The sequence below is a fragment of the Apostichopus japonicus genome, chromosome 16 (assembly GCF_037975245.1).
Source record: "Apostichopus japonicus isolate 1M-3 chromosome 16, ASM3797524v1, whole genome shotgun sequence".
Taxonomy (NCBI): domain Eukaryota; kingdom Metazoa; phylum Echinodermata; class Holothuroidea; order Aspidochirotida; family Stichopodidae; genus Apostichopus; species Apostichopus japonicus.
Genome location: NC_092576.1, coordinates 1547618 through 1570094, shown reverse-complemented (window position 1 = coordinate 1570094; position 22477 = coordinate 1547618). Strand labels below are relative to the sequence as shown.

The 22477-nt window shown below is 36.4% G+C and overlaps 1 protein-coding gene across 2 annotated transcripts in view; it reads left to right on the top strand.

Moving 5' to 3' along the window:
- LOC139982060 (3'-5' exoribonuclease HELZ2-like) overlaps positions 1-21686 on the top strand; it is a 51423-nt gene extending 29737 nt beyond the window's left edge. The window contains exons 22-33 of one of the 2 annotated variants that reach the window (XM_071994573.1): positions 37-112; positions 1086-4974; positions 6103-6191; positions 6940-7101; positions 8545-8670; positions 12385-12683; positions 14138-14334; positions 15244-15346; positions 15773-16000; positions 16768-16921; positions 17556-17723; positions 18502-21686. In XM_071994573.1, coding sequence (XP_071850674.1) covers positions 37-112; positions 1086-4974; positions 6103-6191; positions 6940-7101; positions 8545-8670; positions 12385-12683; positions 14138-14334; positions 15244-15346; positions 15773-16000; positions 16768-16921; positions 17556-17723; positions 18502-18635 — 5625 coding nt within the window. In that variant the 3' untranslated portion in view covers positions 18636-21686. The remainder of the gene's footprint in view (positions 1-36; positions 113-1085; positions 4975-6102; positions 6192-6939; positions 7102-8544; positions 8671-12384; positions 12684-14137; positions 14335-15243; positions 15347-15772; positions 16001-16767; positions 16922-17555; positions 17724-18501) is intronic. The other variant, XM_071994572.1, reaches the window with a different exon arrangement.
- Positions 21687-22477: the final 791 nt, after the last annotated feature.

Genomic DNA, 22477 nt, shown 5'->3' with positions numbered 1-22477 from the left:
TGCTTGAACATTACTTCTTATGTTTGTGCTCGACAGGTCAAGCATTTGAGGATTTCTTTGAGGAAGAAGAGGCTTTCTCACGTGGTCGTCGACACTGTGCATAATGTACAAGGTAATCATAAAGCAAGGATTCAATTGTCATGCTTTCATGCCATGTTTAGTCTTTGCTGTTCACTCCAATTCGACCAAACGTGGTCATAGTGATCTGCAGATGATTATAATCATAAAAGTTTTAGGTAATTGTCAGGTCAAAAGAAAGGAGGTCAAAATCATGAAAATCATGTAAAAATGTACTCTTTCTATTAATGGTTGATATTGATCAAGCTTAGTCATAGCGATCAATAGATGATGAATCTAAACTTTGTACTCAATTTACATATCGAAGGTCATTTGGGGTCAAAAGAGGTCAAAACAAGGAAAGACATGCTTTTCGGAGGCTTCCTGTGGTTAAAGTGATCAGCAGATGATGGGTTGGTTGTTAGGTTATTGGTTATGTTGGTCCCTCTGGTCAGGTAATACATCATGTGTTAAGTGGTAGTCAAAATGAGTCCGAGTTGATCCATTTTCACTTTCCTAATTGTTGGACAGGGAAAATGTTGCAGTTGGCAGATATTTGCATTCAGCGGAGTGTACTGCAACTCCAACCCCCCCACCCCCACTCTCCCCCCCACACACACATTCACAACTTCTTGTTTCAACCTCACACAAAGTATTTGATTAGCAAAACCTAGCATTTAGGGCCTATACTTATATAAACCTAATTTATACTCTTAATACACTTCAGTTTGCACCTTTTGATGTGTAATATTAAATGTGCTTTTCTTATGAGGGTTGACTCCCAGACCTCCTTCATAGTCTGCTTCAATGACCCCAGTGATGGTGCCCCTCCTTTATAAAATCCTTCATTTGCCTCGGACCCTTCCACAAAAGTTCAGCTTTCTACCTTAATCAGTCAGGCAAAGTTTGAACCCCCCCCCCACCTTTGAAATTCTGTACAATTACCTGATGCTGTATGTGTAAGTAGAGGACAGTAGAGGTCAGATTTAGTAAATTACAGTTTTCCCTTCTATTTTTTTTGAATCTAGGAAAACAGTTTCAAGTAGTATTCATCAGCTCAGTTAGGACGAGAAAGGTGAAATCATTGGACTCTAAAGAAATTCCCAACAGTGATTATCTTGGTATGATGTCCGATGAGGGAGAACTAATCACTGCTTTCACCAGAGCTAGAAGTTGTTTGTTTGTGGTCGGTGATCCGCTGGCACTTTGCAACATGGGTGGATGTAAAAATATCTGGAAAAGTTACATTGGATTATGTCGACAGAAGAATAGTTTGAAATACCCTGAGTCTATTGAAGCTGAAATAAACTCTATCTGTGCTACTGCTGATGTGCAAGACTCTGCCATGAATGACAGCCTGGTTACCAGTCCAGGGCTGCAACCACCTTTACCAGGATTTTGCAGTGATGAAAGTGTTGATGCTGACGGTTCTGACATAGAAATGGAGTATAAATCGGTTGATCAAGATCTATGTGATGAAATCCTGAAAGAGTTGGACAAACAGGTTAACGAAGAACGAAAAAGACAGGACTCGGAGTCCAAGGTTGATGAAGGTGAGTGTGTGACAGAAGAACAGTCAAGTAAGGAAGATGCGGCAGCAGAGAAAAGGGCAAAACCGGGTAAGAAAAGAAAGGGTCGACATAGATTCCGAATGCTGGAAGGGGAAGAGAGAGTAGTTCTTGAGAGGACCGTGGTAGGTGATCAAAAGCGATCACAGCTGGAAGGTGCATTCCAAGAGGAGGAAGAAGAAGAGGAAGAAGATTTGAGTGATGAAGAACAAAAAGAATTTTACCTAAATAAAGCAAGAGAAGATCCAGAGAAATATCCCTTCTGTCTTGTGAGATTTGCCAAGTTTAACAAGGTGTATGGAATTCCCTGTGGCAAACACTCTGTTGACAAGATTTCTCTGTCAAATAAACACAGGAGGAAACGTGCCTTGGATGGCGACCAGGCTGTGGTGAAGGTGATATCAAAGAAGGATGATCATAATGATGTCACTTATGGAGAAGTCATGTGGGTTAAAAGACATACTGATCTGAAATGGAAGAAAATCGTTTGCACCCTTGATCCAGATAACATTGGCTTAATGTGTCCAATAGAATGCCGTGGTTTACAAATGTATCCAAAGATGTTTATATTCCCAAAGGGTGTTAGTAAACAGACACATAAAGGTATCAAGTTTTCTCTGTATTCTATCAATCCAAAATGTCAAGATCAAAAGATTCAACGCGACAAAGATCTTTTTGTTCGGTATGTTGAAATGAGAGACAAGCTCTTCGTAGTACAGTATTCCCAGTGGTTTCCTAGACACCCTTATCCAATGGGTATTGTCACAGACATACTACCGGAATGCAACTCGTTGCTTGTTGGTATCAAAATACTTAATCTACAACATGGTGTGAAAGAGAGATGGCCAAACAGCCTGTTACAACACAATTCGATGCAGTTTTCCTCTGATTGGCAGGTACCCACCAAGGAACTGGAGCAGAGACAAGCTTTTGACCTCAGAAAGAAACAGGTTTTTACCATTGGTAATCCTGGCTATGGTGATTTTGCATTACATATCGAAAGGTTTGAGAATAATGCAGGATTCCAGCTTGGTATACACATCACAGATGTAGCCTATTTTATTGGTAAGGACACTCTACTTGACAAAGAAGTATTGAAGAGAGCTTCCTCCTTTTATAATGATGTCCCAAATCAAACCCATGTAGCTAGTCACATGTTACCTGAAGTTTTCAGTACCAACCTTTGCGTGTTCAAGCCAGGACAGGATAGACTAGCTGTGTCTATAATACTCACCTTGGACGAATCTAATGCTTCAGTGAGAGAGACAGTGATTGGAAGGTCTGTCGTCTCTTGCAAGCAAAACTTGACCTTTGAAGGGGTTGAGAATTTTCTCTCAAATCATTACAATGGTAAAGCTGAATTTGAAGATAACATCACCAAGCAACTTGAAATGTTGTACAAAATTTCAAGATTTGTATCTCCCGTGGACCCCATACAAATGTTAAAGGACAAGAATTTCATTAACTACCCTAGTGCAGTCACCCTGATTCAGAAAGTGGTATCACTGCTCAATGACGCCATTGTTTCCAAGCTGGATGTGTTATCTGGTCCAAAGCTAGTGTATCATCAGCGGCCCATCATGGAAGAAGATCTTAAAGATTGGAGTGAAACCTTCAAAGATGATGCATGTAGTCTCCTGAACCCACCTTCCATGATAACACAGGAACTAGAAAACTCAGGAAATGGTGCCAAAGATGATTATATGCCCTTGCTTAGAGGAACACACAAGGATGTCAACAATGTTTTAAAGTATGGAAAAGATAAGATCTTTGAACTGGAGAAGATTCTAGTCTGTGTTGATAGGTTCCCACAACAAAATGCAGCCCTGGCTCAACTAAGGGCGGTTATACCACCCAAAGAATTAATCGCCACAGAGGCCGTGTCATCCTCGAATCTGTATCGTTACCCTTGTCTTGCTCCTCTCAGATCATACCCTGACCTCATCAGTCAGCGTATATTGATAGCAATTCTCGAAGGTTCTGAAAATCCATACCTGCATGATGAAGATATATCCCACATCGCTCATCACTGTTTCCGGCAGATGGAGAACGCCCAAAAGTATGAAGAAAATGTGGAGATGTTGGTGTTAGCTCTGAAGCTGAAGGTGGTTCCCCATAGTCTTCAAGCAGTTGTCCACTCAGCTTCTGATGAGAAACTGGAGCTGACATATCCTTTTCAAAAGTTCCTGGATGAAGGTAGGAGCTCCACAGCTATTGCACAATGTCACCTCAAACCCGGGAAGAGACCAGAAAAAGTTGAAAGCAAAGCAAAATCCATTCAACTGAATTGGAGGAACAGAATCTATGATTATGAAACCAAGCAAGTGAATCTGAGAAGTCACAACAACAAACTTTGGTTGTCCACCCACGAGCACATCCATCATATTCCAATAGATGATTGGCAGCGTATGGTCGACATTGTTCGACACAAAAAATATCTTGATTTAGCTAAACTTGAAGAGAAATGGCCAACTGCCAATCAGCGTCAGCTGCAAAGAAAGGACATTCATGAAGATAAAGGTGAAGTCATCACAGAAGTCACATGTGAGAGAGTTGAGACAAAGAAAGGGTCTGCAGAGCTGAAGAAGTATGTTGAATTTAACCGTCAGTTTAACCCAGGAGATGTTGTTCAAGTACAACTGACCAGCAAGATGCAACATGGTATCCCAGCACCAGCCATCCAGCTCATTAAGCTCACTCCAAAACATGGTATATGTCTGGAGCATAGGGCTATGCCCGTGGAGTGCTTCACAGAAATAGCGGAGAGACTGCCACCTGCATGTACAACAATTCAAGAATACATGGATGCATGGACTCCTTTACTCAAGATGTTGATTGCCTACACCACCATTATCAATGATGAAACTATAGTCATCCATGGCATATCAATCAACTGGTTCAAGAAGGATGGTTCAGTGTGTGGTCATTTCACACTTGAAAAGAAATGGTGCGATGACAGGCAAATTATCTTAAGTGTTCTTCAGAGAAAGAAAAAAGGCAGAAAGTCAGATCCTCCTGACCCCTCAATGAAAAGTGTGCTCAGTGATTACATCTGTGTCCGTCTGAATGGGTATAAACTGACAGATACTGTACGGTCTAATCTCCAGAAACTAGGATCAAAGGACCTTAGTGATGCCTGGAAGACAGAGATCCCTCTACCTTCTAGTGCTTCTCTGATAGTACACGGGATAGCAGGAACTACAAATATAGGAAGACCCTCTGACACTGAAAATTATGACGTGGAGTTCCAGGTCACCCAGAAGTCGTGTGAACTACCAGATGAACTGTTTGACAACCAAGAACCAGTGATCTGCACTGTAGAGTTGATTCCAAAGTCAGAACCGGAAAAGTAAGCATTAATTGTTGCCATCGATATCTTTTAATACTTTAGTCCAGGAAGAGATATTTCAAAGGATCTATTCTTGCTTTTTAATGTCAGCCATATATACCCGGTCTAAGTGACTGGGCTTAAAAGCTTGATTGCCAATGTATAACTACTTTTGCTGTGCTTTCATTTAATATTTCAACCAAGCTTCGCAATGATTCTGTACGGGTGAGTGTCACAGCATCTAGCTGTACACAAGGCAAGGAAAAAATAGAAAACCCATCGAAGCCTTTAGAGAACTTCAGAGAAGTTTCAGATAAATAAATATTACAGCTATGAATAATAGTAGTGATAGATTGGAGAACTTATGTCACTGTTCAATCAGCAGCTGTAGTGTATTTGTAGTCAAACGAGGGTCATATGAAGAAGCTTAAAGCAGCTCTTGTTAGTTTGATTGGCATTTTGTACAGAGTATTCTCCAAAAAATATCATAATTGAAATTGGATCAAGCTAAGACACTTTTCTAGCACTTCTTGTTTTAGAGCATCACTTTTAATTGAAATTGATAAATATTGCAATGATGCAATCAAAAAGTTGCATGAACATAGAATTAACTCATTTATTTGTTTAGACAAGTTTGCAGTTCAAGTTGTGAAGTTCAAGATTGAATTTTTTTTATTTTGTTAAATACTATTTAGGAAATTAAATTCAATCACAGTTTATGGCTTAGATATTTTCATTTGTTTTTCATCATTTGAAATGACATGTGACTTTAACAAATACCTCAACCCTTAACGAGCTAGATGTTATGTAATGGCTATTTAAATTGATTAGTTTGTTATTGCTATGTAAAATTGATTAGTTTGTTATTGCTATGTAAATTGATTAGTTTGTTATTGCTATGTAAATTGATTAGTTTTTTATTGCTATGTAAATTGATTCGTTTTTCATTGCTATGTAAATTGATTAGTTTGTTATTGCTATGTTAATTGATTAGTTTTTCATTGCTATGTAAATTGAATAGCATAAATGATGATGAAAACCAACTCAAAAAGCTGCTTTTACCATTTAATGTACAGCAGGCTTATGAATTTTACATGACTTTTGTAGATTAGAGTATATGTGACAGGTCTTTGTATTTTATTTTTGTAGGAGAATGGAGGCAGCACTAGCTACTATTGGTAATGGTGGTGAACTTGTAAAAACCATTGTCCTTCAAGAACCAGACTTCCATATTGATGGTATGGATACATATGCTAATTGCAACTATCTTTATTCAGGACTGTGCATTGTACCTCTATATTCAAAGTACTTAATATATAGCAATGAGATGTTAGTTTAAAGTTCACTCATATATTAATTAGGACCTAACTATTGCAAAGTGGATTCAGTTCATGTGCTTTCTTAACCATCTATGATACCTGCAAAAATGTTGTTTATGTTGATTGCAATTGACAAGTCATGAAAGCATGACATCTTCACAATTTGCATGTAACTGGACAACACATCAGAAACACATCTTCATCTATGAAGCTTAGTTTCATAATGCTAGGAAATAATGGTCCCATTATCAAATTTTTAGAAGCTTTGTGTCTTGATTTGGTAAATGTTCAATGCTTATAATAAAGTTTGTAGCGTGATAAAATAGTTTCCCTCTACAATTTTAGTTAAGGTGATGTCAACAAGTTACAAATTTCTTATGATGATGTATTTTACTGTCATCAAGTAACAAAATTTTCGGAACTGATTTTCATCATTCTTTACTCTTTTGGTGAATGTATGTAGTAGGCTGTGTTATTTCAATCAATTGCAAGTAATGTAATTGAGAGTAATTCATGTTTATCTCCTTCCAAGTAGGTAGACTGCGATTGAGTTCAGGCGCTCAGAATTAAGAGAACTGAAAGCTATTCTCTGCCATTGGCTGCATACTTTTATAGGTGCAAGAAAAAAAAACAACATCAAAATAACCATTTTTCTTTTCAACACCAGACGAACTTCAAACAATATTGGATCATGGAAAAAGAAAACTTGATAACGAGGATGTTTTCGTCAGATGTTTTAACGTCGATAATGCAAGCCTAAATGATTCTCAGAAGGAAGCTGTCCGTTTGGCATTGATACAGCCCTTTACTGTCATTCAAGGGCCTCCAGGTAAGAAGATTCTAGCAGTAATTTTAGGTCATATGGCTACACTACCTGCACCTCACTTTGAATTTCTATCCTAATGTATGAATCTGTACCCATCAATGTCAAGGAGGTTTGTAGTCATATTGCTACTTATCCAGGTCTCAGTTACTGCAATAAAATTAAATCATGGTTTTCAAGTGCGTTTAGAAGATAATTTATAGCAACGTTAATCTTAGTTAGGCTTCTTGCGTTTACATGTAATACTGAATATGATTTTTCTTGCAGAATCAGTAAAACGATGGTTAAAATTGTCACTGGTTTTGTAAGAGCATGTCTGGATTAATCGCATCTCAACATGAGTTTCAGGAGTCCTAACTGTATGATGGAACATAAAATACTATAGTACAAGAGTTAACAATTATAAGGAATAAACAAGTTAAGTTAATGCAATGACTTGATGTAAAAACCCCTATAATAAAGAAAGAAAAAAATATATAGTAACTCTGAATAGGATCATGATTTCAATAGTAGAATAAGTGGCTGGTTGCAAGTCATACAGTGAAGTGAGAATGCAAGTTGCTTGCTTTAAATATGTCCTATTTTTACACAAGTATTACAACACTTACTAGAAATATATTTACAAGTCGTGCTTAAAGATAAAGTGATTACCAAAATACACAAAGAATGGAGGGAAAGGAAGCATTTTAAGTGGAAAGAAACCTGGATTAAAAAAGAATACTACATAAAGGAAAGAAAAGCCAAGTCTGAGATACTGGACGATAAATGGTCAGCAGTAATGAAAGCAATATGTTGTTATGCATAATACATTTCATGGCTGTAGTGAAATCGTGCAAATGTTAATTACCTAGTCTTTATGTTCGATCTTCATAATGTGATCAGCAGATGCTAGATCCAAACCTTATAGTTTACTTCAATGTCAAAAGTCGTTGGGGTCGCCAAACGTCGAAGCAGCTAAAATCATATCAAAGCCTCATCTTCTATTTTCATCAAATTTAGTCATAATATTAACATAAGATAGCATGCAGGTAAACTGGTTATATATTTAGTAATGTTTGACTCAGGCATTATTCCACTGTTTGTTAGTAGAAGCTGCATTAATAACTAAATCTGATTTTTTTTGGGGGTATTTTCTGTCAGATCATCCTCAGTTAGTTGTTTGGATGGCTGCGGCCAGGTAGCTGGCTAAAGCAATTCTTGCATGCAATTTTAATTTCCACAGTTTTACTGGTTCTTCATTGTTCTGTTATAAGAATAACAATACCCCACTTTTAACTGATGTAATAGAGGCCCTTAAATGATGTAGAAAATATTATTTATAGATAGAAACTGCTGCTCTAATGAACCAATCTTTTCACTTATTAAAACCAAACTTGGTTCAATTTATTGTGAAAAAAGTTAAAGGTATAGTCTGCAATTAAATTGTTTGACACTTTTCTGTTATTGAAGGAACCGGTAAAACAAGAACGGGTGCTTACCTCACAGTTCTCCTGGCTGATATCAACAGAGAGGTTAAAAATAAGAAGCAGATTCTATATTGCGGACCATCAAACAAGTCAGTGGATGTCATTGCAAGTAAGTTCAATCAACATTTCCTTTCAGCCACGCTTTAGCTTCCACTTCACACATACATGTGTACATGTGTACAAAAGTTATGAACACACAACTATGTTTTACATTCAGACTGAGGACCCATTATTTTTCCATTGTTCAAATCCATGTACCCTAACCTTAATAATACCACGTAACAATAGAACTCTTGCGAGGACATGCTGATTCTTTAGAAATAACATCCGAGGACCTGGAATTCTTAACAATAGAATTCTCGCGAGGACATGGTGGTTCTTTAGAAGTCGCATCCGAGGACCTGGAATTCTTAACAATAGAATTCTTGCGAGGACATGGTGGTTCTTTAGAAGTCACATCCGAGGACCTGGAATTCTTTTGTTCAAGTTCTCTGTTAGAATCCAAAACAACACCGGTATGTGTGTATGTATATATGTACAATTAATGTACATGTGTACAGAATCTTGCAAGAACATGAAATCATTCACTAGGGTTCCAAACCAATGATGACAGAAATACAAGTCGGTAGTGATCATATCTACTTCACCTTTTCAGCTGTACCAAAGTGTGATGGTGACCAGGGGAATTACTTATGGAACTAAATTGGCTTATACTTAAAGATGAACAATAGTGATTTTTCAGCATCGACGAAAAAATACGATTTTATTCAAGAGTATTCTAGTTGGTTTCCATATTACACATGTGAAAATTCAAGTCAATCCGATGTTGGGAAAGGCTTAAAAAAAATTCCTAAACTCCTTGATTTTTTAAACAAAAATTGGGCTTTTCGCGAAAAGCGATGTGATGATCACGTGATCTACAGTGACATGTGACGTCGTTATGATGATAACAAAGTGAGCTCGGCATAGCGTACTTCAGCTGTGTGCACTTAGTGTGTAAGTTTAGTTGCAACCTACTCTATATTGGACTCGACAAACAACCTAAACCACTAGCAAAATGCCAAGAAATTTCGTTGTAGGGGGATGCAACAGAACGAATGTGGACTCTACAATAAGTTTTTTTTTCAATTTTCCAAGCGGAAAAAGTAGTGAGAGAAATCGGAAACTCTGGATACGATTTGTGAGGAGAACCAGGAAAGACTTCATCGCACCAGGAGTTTCTCATGGCAAGAATGTGAAAGTTTGTTCTGCCCAATTCACAGAAGATGATTGGGACCCTAAATATTTGATGCAGAAAAAGTTGAATGTGTCAGGAAAATTCAGACCGATGTTAAAGACCACTGCAGTGCCACCAAAGCTGGCGAAGAAAAACACGGATTCGCCTATGAAGAAAAGACGTCGTCTTTCCATCATTGTGTGGCAAGGTCACTAAAGTAAAAAAAGTTTGAAAGATTGATGCTTTTATGCCGCATTATTTATATATATCCCGATAAATGCAACAGTAAGTGTTGGAACTGGAAGACATGTCAGACGTGAACAACCTAATGACTATATGAGGAGAGAATCCACGTGCAAATTTCAATTGGGGCATGGACGTCGCTTAGGCAGATTTTTTTTGGGGGGGCAGAGATGTGTTCATACCCTCCAAACCACTTTAAATGTAATACGAATAGGAAATGTGTGTATGCCAGTGGCGGCGGAACCGGGGGGGGGGGCTTGGGGGGTGGCTCAGCCCCCCAATGAAAAAGTTGAGGGGGCAAATGCTTGATAAGCCCCCCCCCCAATATTTACCAAGGCTCCGAAACGTGCATCTGCCCATTTTTCAATGCATACTTGTCGATCTGTCCGATGCACACGTATACTATATAGGTGTAATAATTTAAGTAAAAGCTGGGGGGACCCTCGGCCCGTCCCCTGGCTATAGACCACATAGTCAGCCCAACCGTGTCTTCACGCCCCGTGAAAAGTGGAAGCAGTGAGTGTGGATACCGGTAAGCGCAACACAACTTCGTCTTAAGCCAATGACTTGACTCATTTCAGCCAGTTCTCCAACATCCCCTTACTACACTCAAAAACGTCTTTGCGAGTACACTACGAGTAATATCTACTCTCTTAAAACACCATCGAATATACAAATTACAATGTTTTTACAGATTTTTGGGTGCAATCTGAGAAATTGCAGGCTTGAGACCAATATTTTAGGGCTAGTTATTCGCAGCATAAAACACTCGGGAAGTGCCGTTTCCGGCCACCTGGGGGTTTGAAAAACCCCAAATTTTATTGTAAGCTCCGCGCCAACTCATGGTGGCGCTCCGCTTAGATAGTCTCCACACATTAACCCCCCCCCCAATAATTTTTCCGTTCCGCCGCGCCTGGTGTATGCTCGAGTGAAACAAAACATCGAATAAGTATTACTTATGGTAGCGCACACTGTCACTTATGTTTGCACAGTGTGAAAGTACCGTTTGCGGACCTACGTGAAGTTGTGCTAGAATACGTCTCCTTCTGAAGCCCAAACCACGAGGCATGCATGTGAATAAACGCAATAGGTATTGCATGTAGTGAGAAAATTTTTCGAGCTAGACTAACTACTCGATTGAGTTCAAATGCGGTTGTATTTCAAGCTCAATGAAACCTTTCTGTTGGATTTAATGACGCACGGAACAAGGAACGTTTATGTTTTACAGTAGGCCTAGTGCATACAAGCGAATCTACTTTGTTTAGAACTTTGTATTTTCTTTCAGATGTTATACTAATCTATGTTTGAGACTATCATCACTATTGTTATTGTGCCAGTTTGACTGGTAGGTGAGCACATTCATACATCACTCTGTATAAAACCCGCCAAAAACGTGATCTTGAGATTTACGTTACTTTGGGTCAGCTTGCGAGTTACCTCTTCAGATATTGGGAAATCGTTGCGAAATCGCCGCAAATTTCGTAAAAAAAAACTTGTAAACACGTGGTGAAGAAATCAAGAAACACCATGATATTCATTATCTATTTATGTCTTGAACATTACGCCGGAAAATTAAACTAAAGTAACAGTTATGCTGACACGAAATGCACGCACAGCTCCGTACTGAACAGTGCACAAACAGAAAAGATCATCACAGTGACGTCATTCACTGACATGAGGGCTGTTCAAGGTCTTTGCAGTGTTTGCAAATTCCTAAATTACGGAGACGAAAAAACGATGTTATAATCCCTTTTTTATAACTTTCCGGTGTGCTATTTGGAAAATTAAAAAAATATATTGCTTGGTAACAAATAAACTACATTATATATGAAAATGAGAGATTTTTTTTCTGTCACTATCGTTCTACTTTAACTTAGAAATTGTCATCACGAGAGACTCATTTAAAGTGACAGCAATATTAAAGTAATGCTACTAGTTAGTAAGTAACTTTTCACAAGATATCTTCAAAAGTGCGGTTAAACATGCCAGGTCAAATTAGGGATGACTTGTGCTAGTCGCTTGGTCAGTTTGGGCTTTTGTCTTCCAATGCAAGTATTTGGTTGTAAAACTTGGAGTGAACTGACCAGAAGATATCAATGTGTCATGTTCATTTGTAATATGACAACTATCTAATATAGTAATAGTTAGTTCAAATAGTTTACTTGCCAATATTCTATATGAATTGTTTCCTAAATATTTCAATTATACAGATGATATTTAGGTCACTATCTATTTTCGTAAGCTTTCATTTTAATATAAAACTGTGGAGCTATTTCTTTACTTCAAACAAAATATCAATAACAAGGAATGCATCAAATTGTTATAATTGGCTTAAGTGTAATTCATTTCCATTTTTTTCGTCAGTGTACCTCCAAAAATATAAAACAAAGAAGATGAAGTTTGTTCGTGTATACAGTGACTTCATAGAACAGCTAGATTTTCCGATCCCTGGTGTTGAAAGTGCAGAGAGGAAGTTCACACGTGACATTGAAGAGGTACAGAAGACAGATATTCAAAAAGACTCCCTCCATTACCTCATAAGGTCACAGAATTGCACTTTGAGTGGAAAAATCAATCAAATGTACAAGAAGCTGAAGGAAGGTACTCTCGATCCAACATTGCAAAATATCAGGAAATACAAAGCGCTTGTTAAATTCGCTAAAGTAAGTCCATATATATTGCTTATTTCTTTTCCTTATATTTCCTACAATTCAGTAGTTAGTTATGACTTTTTCATGCACTGCACCCTACAAACAATATAGAGCAAGAAGTGATATTTGGCGGATATGGTCGGCAAATGTATGTCTGATTTTCATGTTCATACAACAGAATATTAGTTTCCTGGCATTGATACATTATTTTGCAGAATCAAATACTCAGTTGATGTTACCATGAAAGCTCATGTATGCTGCATGCACATGTCAAATATTATGAAGCCATGTGCACACTTCCCGTCTGAATGGGTACCCAAATCAACTCCTCCATTGATCTAAGTTTTCGATAGTTTTTTGTCAAGATCCATAGTCATACTACTCACCCTGGGCAGTGAACCAGTAATGAGCATTTTCTGTTAACCAGTGATTGTTTAATATTAATATTAATTATTTCTTTGTGATTGTTTAGTACATTTATGTAAACTTTATATTAGTTGCATTCATGCAATGCAAACTTCCTGACTATGACTACAAATTTCCATATTAAAGTAGTCGAGTTGCAGTCAAGGAGTCTGGTTGCAGTCATGATGGCTGTGTGTCAAAAGCTTAATAAACAATGTTAGATGTTGATGCCCTACACAGAGAAGGCTATTTTTTTTACAATTGCAGTGCATGAGTTGAAGGTAAGCTCGATCAACAACAACAGTAACGTAATCATATCGAACCAAAACCTAATGAAACTTTAAGGTCTCTTTAAACGTTTTTATCTTGTAATCGTGAGACATTTCAATAGCTAACAACACTACAAGATTTGAGCTAGCCTTGTATTATCCAATTGACTACATCCACTTGATATAACAGGGGTGTAAAGTGTAAACCCTAGCCTATCTTTGGGTATAACTATTACTAGAGAATTGAAGAGCTCTCCAACTATGATTAGCATGCCAAACATTTCATTGGCATCAGTTACAATATGCATTATGATCATAAAGACTAACTCTCTCTACAGCTTTTTCTATCCGATATCTTGATTATTTCCTTCTGGTTGTTGAACCGGTCCGACAACGACAGTGAAAAATGTGGAGGGGCGGAAGTATCATTCCGCCCCCCCCGCTTCGCAATTCAGAAAACCCCTTTTTCATTTCCAAATGAGAAAAAAAATCTCATTTGGAGCACCAAATTGCATCTAAGGCCAGGTGAAAATACAAAATTAAGTTTACAAAATGGAGTGAGTGTTGAAGTGTGCTATATTGCACCAAATTGCATCTGAGGCCACCTGGAAATGCAAAAAAAGGGGAGGGGGACACCCCTCCCCTTTGACCCCTCCCCCAGGCCGGCCATCAGTCTTCAGCCCCCCCCCCACTCAAAAGTACCTTCCTACGCCACTGTATTGGTGTCGATGAATGAAAAAAAAATGTTTTTTGAATTTGAAATTTTGAAATTATTTTTTGAAATCATCATAGATTGAAGTTCTCAAGAAGATGGAGGTGATACTCTGTACATGCAGCGCATCAGGTCATTTCATTCTGAAGGAAAGCTTGGACATTCTACAGTGTGTCATTGATGAAGCAGGGATGTGTTTTGAACTAGATACCCTTGTTCCACTAGTGTGTCATACACCCAAACAGGTTGTGTTGATTGGCGATCACAAACAATTGAGGTAGGCATCAAATTATGACATAAAACATTTCTTTAATGAGTAAAACATATTACAATAGAAATGGCTAATATTTCTATTCACATCAAATATTAAAAATATATACAATTGTAAAGTGATCTGCTAAATCTCCTTTCGCAATCCTTGACTTCTTTCAAAGAAGGATTTTAGATTAGAATGCAGAGCCAGTTTGTATAATTTAGTACACTCAGTGTTGTGCTTTTAAACCTTTAATATTCAAGGAAATGATGAAAAGGAGCAAAAGCAGAACATGCAATCCATGTTAAGTAATAGATTGATTACTAATTAACAACCTGTCAATCATATTAAGGACTGTCTTGTTGTCATGCCCACTTGAAGGAAAACAGTTATCTTCCAATTAGCTCGTGGAAGCTTATACTATCTTGTGTAGCGATTGTGCAGTCCAAATTGCACAAAGTTGAAGTAAGCTTGCACTAATAGACACCTGTAGTCCAGCTGTTAATCTTTGCTTTAAAGTATAGCTGGTTGTAGTATTTGCCATCATTTTATTGTCGAAGCTAAGAGTACTTCAATATCAGAATTAAAGTATATTGTGTGTGTGTGCTTCATCTTTTTAAAAGCTGTGTGAATATCTTCAGAATGTGTATCAAGAAAATAATTACCCATATCGCTCTAATGTTTTGCAATAAAAAAGTTCATAGACCTGCTGTTAATCAAGCTTAAGCTAAACTCTCATTCTCTGTCATATATCACTCTGTCCTTCAGTGTCAGTGTGTCATAATCCTGTCATACACTCATTTTTTTACCATGATGAATGCAAGCAGGGTTTTCTCTTGTGATGTAGAGTGAAAATTGTTATTCTGCGATGATTTAGCCTAAAAATCCTTATAAATTTGGAATCTTATTCTTTATTAAATGCATCTCATATAGACCCATTGTCCAAGAACCACGCGTCAAGCAACTTGGAGCTGATATTTCACTGATGGAAAAGTACCAAGGCACTGCACACACATTGTCGATTCAATACCGTATGGTAAGTCAGCCATTTAATTGTCAGTGTTTTATATATTGGACTCTGTTACACATACTGGTGAAGTATAAGAAAAGGTACGTAGGAAACACACAGAATGTGCATACACCAACAAATGACATGGGAGACAAGATACCTAACACAAATAATACAGTTAGTTATATATAATTCCGTTGGGATTCCATGCCATATATCATACTGTCATGATGCACTGTGTTAGTCTATGGACACTGAGTTACTTTCAGTGTTTGTGAAACCTTTAATTGGTCACAATTTGCTGTAGCACTCTTTACACCACTGTAAGATTAGTGCGCACCTGCGTGTATTTATTTAAACATGGATCTTATTACATAAAAGAATTGTCTAGTTTGTGTATGAAGGTCGGCCATTTTTATTTATTGAAATTTGTTTGCACATTCTATTTTGAAGCATGAAGAAATCTGCAAGTTTCCATCTAAAGAATTTTATGACAACCAGCTCATTACTGACAAATCAGTAAACCAACGCACGCCTCGATTGCCAAGTTATATTTGGCCAGGCAAAGGTCGAGTGCCACAAGTTTTCTGCCACATAGAAGGCTTGGAAGACACACAGACTGTCAAAACATCAGAAGGCAACGAAAATTCAAGAAGTAACCGCATTGAAGCAAAGGAAATTGTACGTATGAACTTGAAACTACTTTTTAACAACATTCTGTTTTATTGTTTCAAGATTATCAAATAGTATAGAAGAAAATGTATAGTTAAGTTAGCCTATTTACATACCCTTATTTCGAATGATAAGAATGATAATAGTTTGGTGGTACCATGTTGGTATTATGCATTCATAAGTTTGTGTTGCCATGGAACTTTATACACATCAAATATTGTCACGAAATTGTGAATACCATGCAAAATTTTGTACATTCTTCTTGGATTTACCAATTCTGAACGCGTGGATGGTTGTAGAAACGGTTGACCCATTTTGGCAATTCTAGCTCCTTTTGTGACACTACATGTAAAGTATATGATGGAAGCTGGGAATTCTTGATATACTGTTAATCTGTTACATGTTGGTATGCAACAGTAATTATGACCATTTCACTCACTATTCCATTGTTTCTACATTCAGTAAATCAGTTATTTGGCCAACTGCACTATTACGGATTGTTTTGTGTCATGAGTCAGCAACATTTTGATAAATGTCAACTGTTCAATAATAGTGTGCACATTTTCATAGTAGGCAAAAAAGCACTTGATATCAAACTGCAAAAGGCGACCATATGCTGCCAAACATTAGAGCATACCCTTTCCCACAGCTTATTCCCATTTACTCATACATATTGCAAAAACTGACTAAGCACAGCAACAGCAATATACTTTTAAAATCCAACCTAGATTAGGTCAATGTCAAACGTCTCCTGTATCATTCTGTTTTCTTAACAGGTTCGAGTAGCAAAATACCTTGTGGACCAGAGGAAAGTGAAACCAGAAGATGTGGCAATTTTATCTCAGTACAAGCTTCAGTGTAATATAATACATAAGATGCTGCAGAAGACACACCCCAAGATCAAAGTTCAGACAATTATCAAGAGCCAAGGTATAACTAAGATTGAAACGAGCCAGATTCTTTAAATGAATCAGCCTTTCTCTTCATAACTCTACAAGAACCCCAAACCAAATTGTAGATACTCTTTAAATGTTAATTTATACTGCATGATTCCTTCCTCTTAATATCCTTTTCCTCTATTGTCTACTCCTCTTAGGTTGTAACTCAACAGAATGTACCATGTTGGGCAAGATGAAATCCTTTTTTTTTTAATTCTATACACTGTATATGATGCAAACTGGACAGGTTCCTCTGTGAAAAAAAGTGAAGAAATTACATGAGGTGTGATCAATTTGTGCCATAAGTAATAAGTAGACATTTGTCTATCTATGTATTAGCATATCGTTGTCATATTACATGAAGAAGATCATAACAACATTAGGGCTTTTCAGTGGAAGGCTTCCAACTAAAGCCAGGATCTAAATGGATCATTATCTAGTAGAATACAGTGTTAAGTTTTAATACAATCCTGAATTGTTTTGCTGTGATATATGTCAATACTATTCTGTAATGAAATAATTTATTGATTCGCTCGAGGGTAACCAGGTTGGCTACATGTATTCGCTTCCTTGACTGTCTGATTGTTTCGTCCATGAGTCAATTTCTTTGATATTTTTAATGACAGGTAGTGAATGGGACTATGTATTGTTGTCCACCGTGCGATCATTACCGGAAGACGAGATTCCAGAGACTCCGGGAAAGAGTTGGAGACGGACTAACCTGGGATTCATCGAAGATGAGAACCAGATGAACGTTGGTATAACCAGAGCCATGCAAGGCCTGATAATTATTGGTATGTACAAATCGAATTTCCTATGCAGCAGCGCAGAGGAACCAAAGCCTGCTTTTACACACTGAGCAATATTACATGTTGGGGAAAATGTTCCCATATTCTTAAACTCCTAAACAATTCCCAAAATGATTGTCGTCTTCTGGAGACTGCATTGGTTTACCATATGTCATAACCACATGTACACGTAAGTGTGTTTCACATGCAGACTGTGGACCCCATTTTTTATTGTCCCATTGTTCGAATCCATGTACCTTAACCTAAACAAGATCCTTCAACAATAGAATTCTTCTGAGGACATGGTGGTCCTTTTAAAATGACATCTGAGGACTGTTCATATCCTCAGACACACACAGGCATATACACACATGATGTTCAGAGCTTCTTAGCTAAAATTATCTTTTATCGTTCTTTGTTCAAAGTTTGACAAAGTGAACCCCATTCATGGAGGGTCAAATAATATCCCCATATTTCCTGCACAAAATATGGTCATCTCAAGTTATAGGCCTACGTTGATCATATGGGTATAGGTAGAACATTGTTTGAAATGCTTGTTTTGTTTGTTTGAAACACTGCAGACTGATTCGAATATGGTGATGTCATACATTTATAGTTATCATGGTAAATTTCATCAGACCCTAAGACAAGGAGGAGTTTATATTTTCCCCTTACTGCTTTCCAATTTGCTATGGTTGCAATATAGTTCTGTATATTGTGCAAAGATAACTGACAAAACGTTTCCTAAACTTCTCCCTTATTTATATATTCTTTCAATTTTTAGGTAACAGGAACTTGCTGAAAACCTGCAAAATATGGAGAAAACTTTTGGAGCACTTTGAAAATATAAATGCTGTGATACCTGCTGATCAATTCCCGGCAAAAGGTGCACAAAAGACAAAGAAGACATCGTCTTAGAAGCCAAGAAGCCAAGACTATAGGGCCTCTGGATACCACCAGTCTGCCATATTGTGTACTTAAAAAAATTAACTAAAATTTCATTTGTATATATGCTAAATCTGTTCTTGAAAAGTAGTATCAGAGTTTAAAATGTAGGTTGACAATTGCTTTATCTGTACTCAGAATAGAACTTTTAGTTGTAAAAAGAGTGTAAAAAACAAGACCCTTTTATCAACAAATTATTTTTAAGAACAATTATTAGTTGCATGACCAAATCAAAGAGGTAAATGAATAATGCAGATCATGATGCTATAAATCACCATGTTCTCTTTTTATTTCACTTTATATAAGCATTTATATATATGCATTTGTTTATATTGCTATGTTAAATGTTTTCTTGAGATGTATGTCATCCTTAGCTGATAGTAACTTTCTTTTTAGCAAACTATGCACTTAGGCAATATTAGATGCACTTTTGTTCCTCCATGCACTTAACAAACAATCATTCTGGAATTTTATCTCACATTTTACTTTTCTTAACTTACAGTACTTGAAAACTTTCTGTGAATATTGCCTTTCTTTCCTTTTTCTGTTGTAATACAATTCAGTCTTTTAGTTTCCTATCAAATCGGTAGCATTTGGAGACAAATATCTTGACTTTGATGTAAGGTTTATCATAATAATGGGTACATAAGTCGCATTGTATTTAGTAGAGGTCAAATTTAAAGGTCACTTGAGGCCAGTAGAGGAAAAACAGTGGAAAACTTGTAAGCATGAGAGTAAAGTTTATGCCTGCTTCAATAAGTTTCATATAATCAACTAAAAGTCATTGAAAACCAAAGCCTATTCTTACTTTCTGTTTATCTTTGTTTTGCTTTATTGTTTTGCTAGTCATTTATGTATTATGGATCAAATTCTTTGTCACTTGGTTTCAATTAATTAATGAAATTCATTTAAATTTGAATTATAAACTACTCTTACTTTCATAACTACAAAGGAATTATGTGGGAATATTTTAAAATGTTATTTGTTTGCTTAATAATGGTCATTTAAATCGGTGTCTTTTCCTACCTTCCAGGTCTTGTGTTTCTAGAAAACTTTTTTTAGTAAATATGTTAATAACTTTAATATTTAATATTCAAAGTTAATAAAAGAATATAATTACTGATCATGAATAGCACATCAAGTTTTGTAGTTATTCTCAGAAAGTGAGAAATAAACTTTGCTGGATATGTTTTGTTTCATTATTTTGTGTTTCATTGTAGAATCCAAACTACATCTTTAATATAAAGGGTATCCACGTATAATGTGGGAGGCCCCAGAAATTGTTCACTGTTCTGTATTTCCAACTCATTGCTGCATCAATTAAAAAGACATGAGAGAAGCGAAATGAGACTAAAGATATATGAACACTCACACACACAAATTAATATAAAACCCACAAGAGTTTAGTTTAATATATCTGAGATGTACCAGTCAGTTGTAACATTGTAAAACGTAATTGTTTGATTGATCGTCAAGCATATTAAGTAAATTGTGTGATTGTCTTGTTTATTTATAAAGAAAGAGGAAACCATTCATTGGGTACATTATAATATTCATGCTAGGAAGGTGTTCAATGCATACCCAACCACATGATGATCTCTACAGTTTGTTTGGTCACTTTTAACTATTTTGTGACTCTGGGTATTTACCATCGCATGTTCAAAAGAAAGAAAAGACCCGTACTATATTTAACATGTTTTTTTTAAACGATTTACTACTTTGTCAAGTTTGGTTTTCATCTTATGGCATTTATCATTTTAACTATCTCTGTAAATGAGATCACAAACATATCAAACTGTTGCCACTGTGAATTATTAAAAGAATTCAAATCGTAGCCAATCACACAGTTTTCATGTATTTACTCATATGGTAATTACTATGTTAATTAAGATTTATAATTTAATTAATTATTGCACTTAAGCTGGGATATCGCATACTGATTGCCAGTCACCTGATTTTAATAATCGATGGTACTTTTTTGATCTATTGAGTGGTTACCGTTCTAGTAGTGTACATACAATATTGCTAAGGCAATTTATACTTTCTATACTTCTGCAATTTTGGTATCATTCCTTTCTTTATAAATGGAGCAACATTCCTGGAAAATCAACAAATTGTTATAACATTGAAAATATTTGGGTTTTAATTTACAGCTAGATTTTAAGAAAATGCAATGGAATAACCAATCACAGCTGTGACCAAAGTGTTTTTCTGAACTATATTGATCTGATGTTTTATTCTTTGCGGGAGGGGGGGGGGGTGGAGGATATCATTATGTTTAAATGTCTACTGGAATGAAAATTTGTTGTTGTTTAAAAGGATAAATATATTTTTTGGTCAATGGATTGCATACTGTGTTTTATTTAACCATTTTTTACAAATTCCATAAGAAAAAGTCATCTTCAGTTATAGACGGAAAATGTCTCTATTCAAAAAACCAAAATGTTGGGACTGTGAAATGTTCATTGAAACGTGAACATGGATGGCCATTGTCTGAATCTCTTGCATATTTGAGTACAATGCTAATGAGCTTGATAAAATTTCAAATGCATGTAATAAGATATTTGTTGTTTATCATATATATGTACTATACATATGGCGTGTTTCATTGTATCGCCTACGTTTGATTGCATTCCAATGAAATTGTCTTTCGCTGTATTTAGTTGCAACAGTAAATTTGTAACAGCCTGCATTTTGAAGAGCTTAAACTGCTCTTAAGTTACAATCATCATCAGGTATTGTTCATTTACTGTTGAATGTGAGTTTTCCTCGCCCAAGTTGGTGTCTTTTGATGTGACATCTCCCCATCTTCTCTTTCATCTCCCCTTTTTCTTCTCCCATTTCTTGGCTGTCGTCCTTCTTGACCATCTATCATGTTGTGATCTGGCAGTATGCCCAGTTCATCTGCATTTTAATTTTTTGATTTTAACTACGGCATCTTTTACTTTAGTCTTTCTTCTGATTTCCGTGTGTTTAACTCTATCCCTCAGAGTTAGGATATAGCATTTTTCGTTCCATTGCTCTTAATTGTGTTGTTATTGGGGGTTTTCTCAATCTCCCTGGTCGTAGTCCAAGTTTCCTCCCCATATGTCATCGTGGTTAGAACACACTGGTTGTACATCCTGCTTCGTAGTGACATAGTTGATGACAGTAAAAAATGTTAAAAAAATATATATTTTAGCCAGAAAGGAAGCGTCGATGTAATTCGTGGTTTTCACTCAAATAGGTAGGTTATAGGTATATGGAAATGTGATTCTTTGCTTAAAATCTCCTTGAAATGGTTGTTATCGGAATATCATGAACATACATTTTGCAAACGCTCAGAAATGAAAAATGAACTTTGATTAAATTTTTAAAAAGATCTAGTATGCACTGCTTCAAGGTGAGTCCAAGTAATGATTGTTGAGGTATAATTAACAGGACTATTGTTAAAACAGCATACTATCATCATTTTATTATATATCATACTACTGAGATTCACAATTTCTGGAGTATTTGCAAAAAGTATGATTAACAAATACATTTTACGATGCATACAGTCCTTGTGTTGAAAACTCCGTTTAATGGCTGTTCCATTTCTCTCTTCTCTTTTATTTTTTTTTGGACGAGGGGGGGGGGGGGAGGGATATCACGACCAAATGTAAGTGTTCAACTGTGTTGGACGAACTAGAATTGATTTAAATACAACGTACTATTATAAGTAATGGAATTTTACCTTTGATATACATAATTATGAAAATTCTTGTTAAATAGCATAATATGTAAAATGCAAAATTATTTCTTCATTCAAGTGGAATTTTGATTTTTTTTATGGC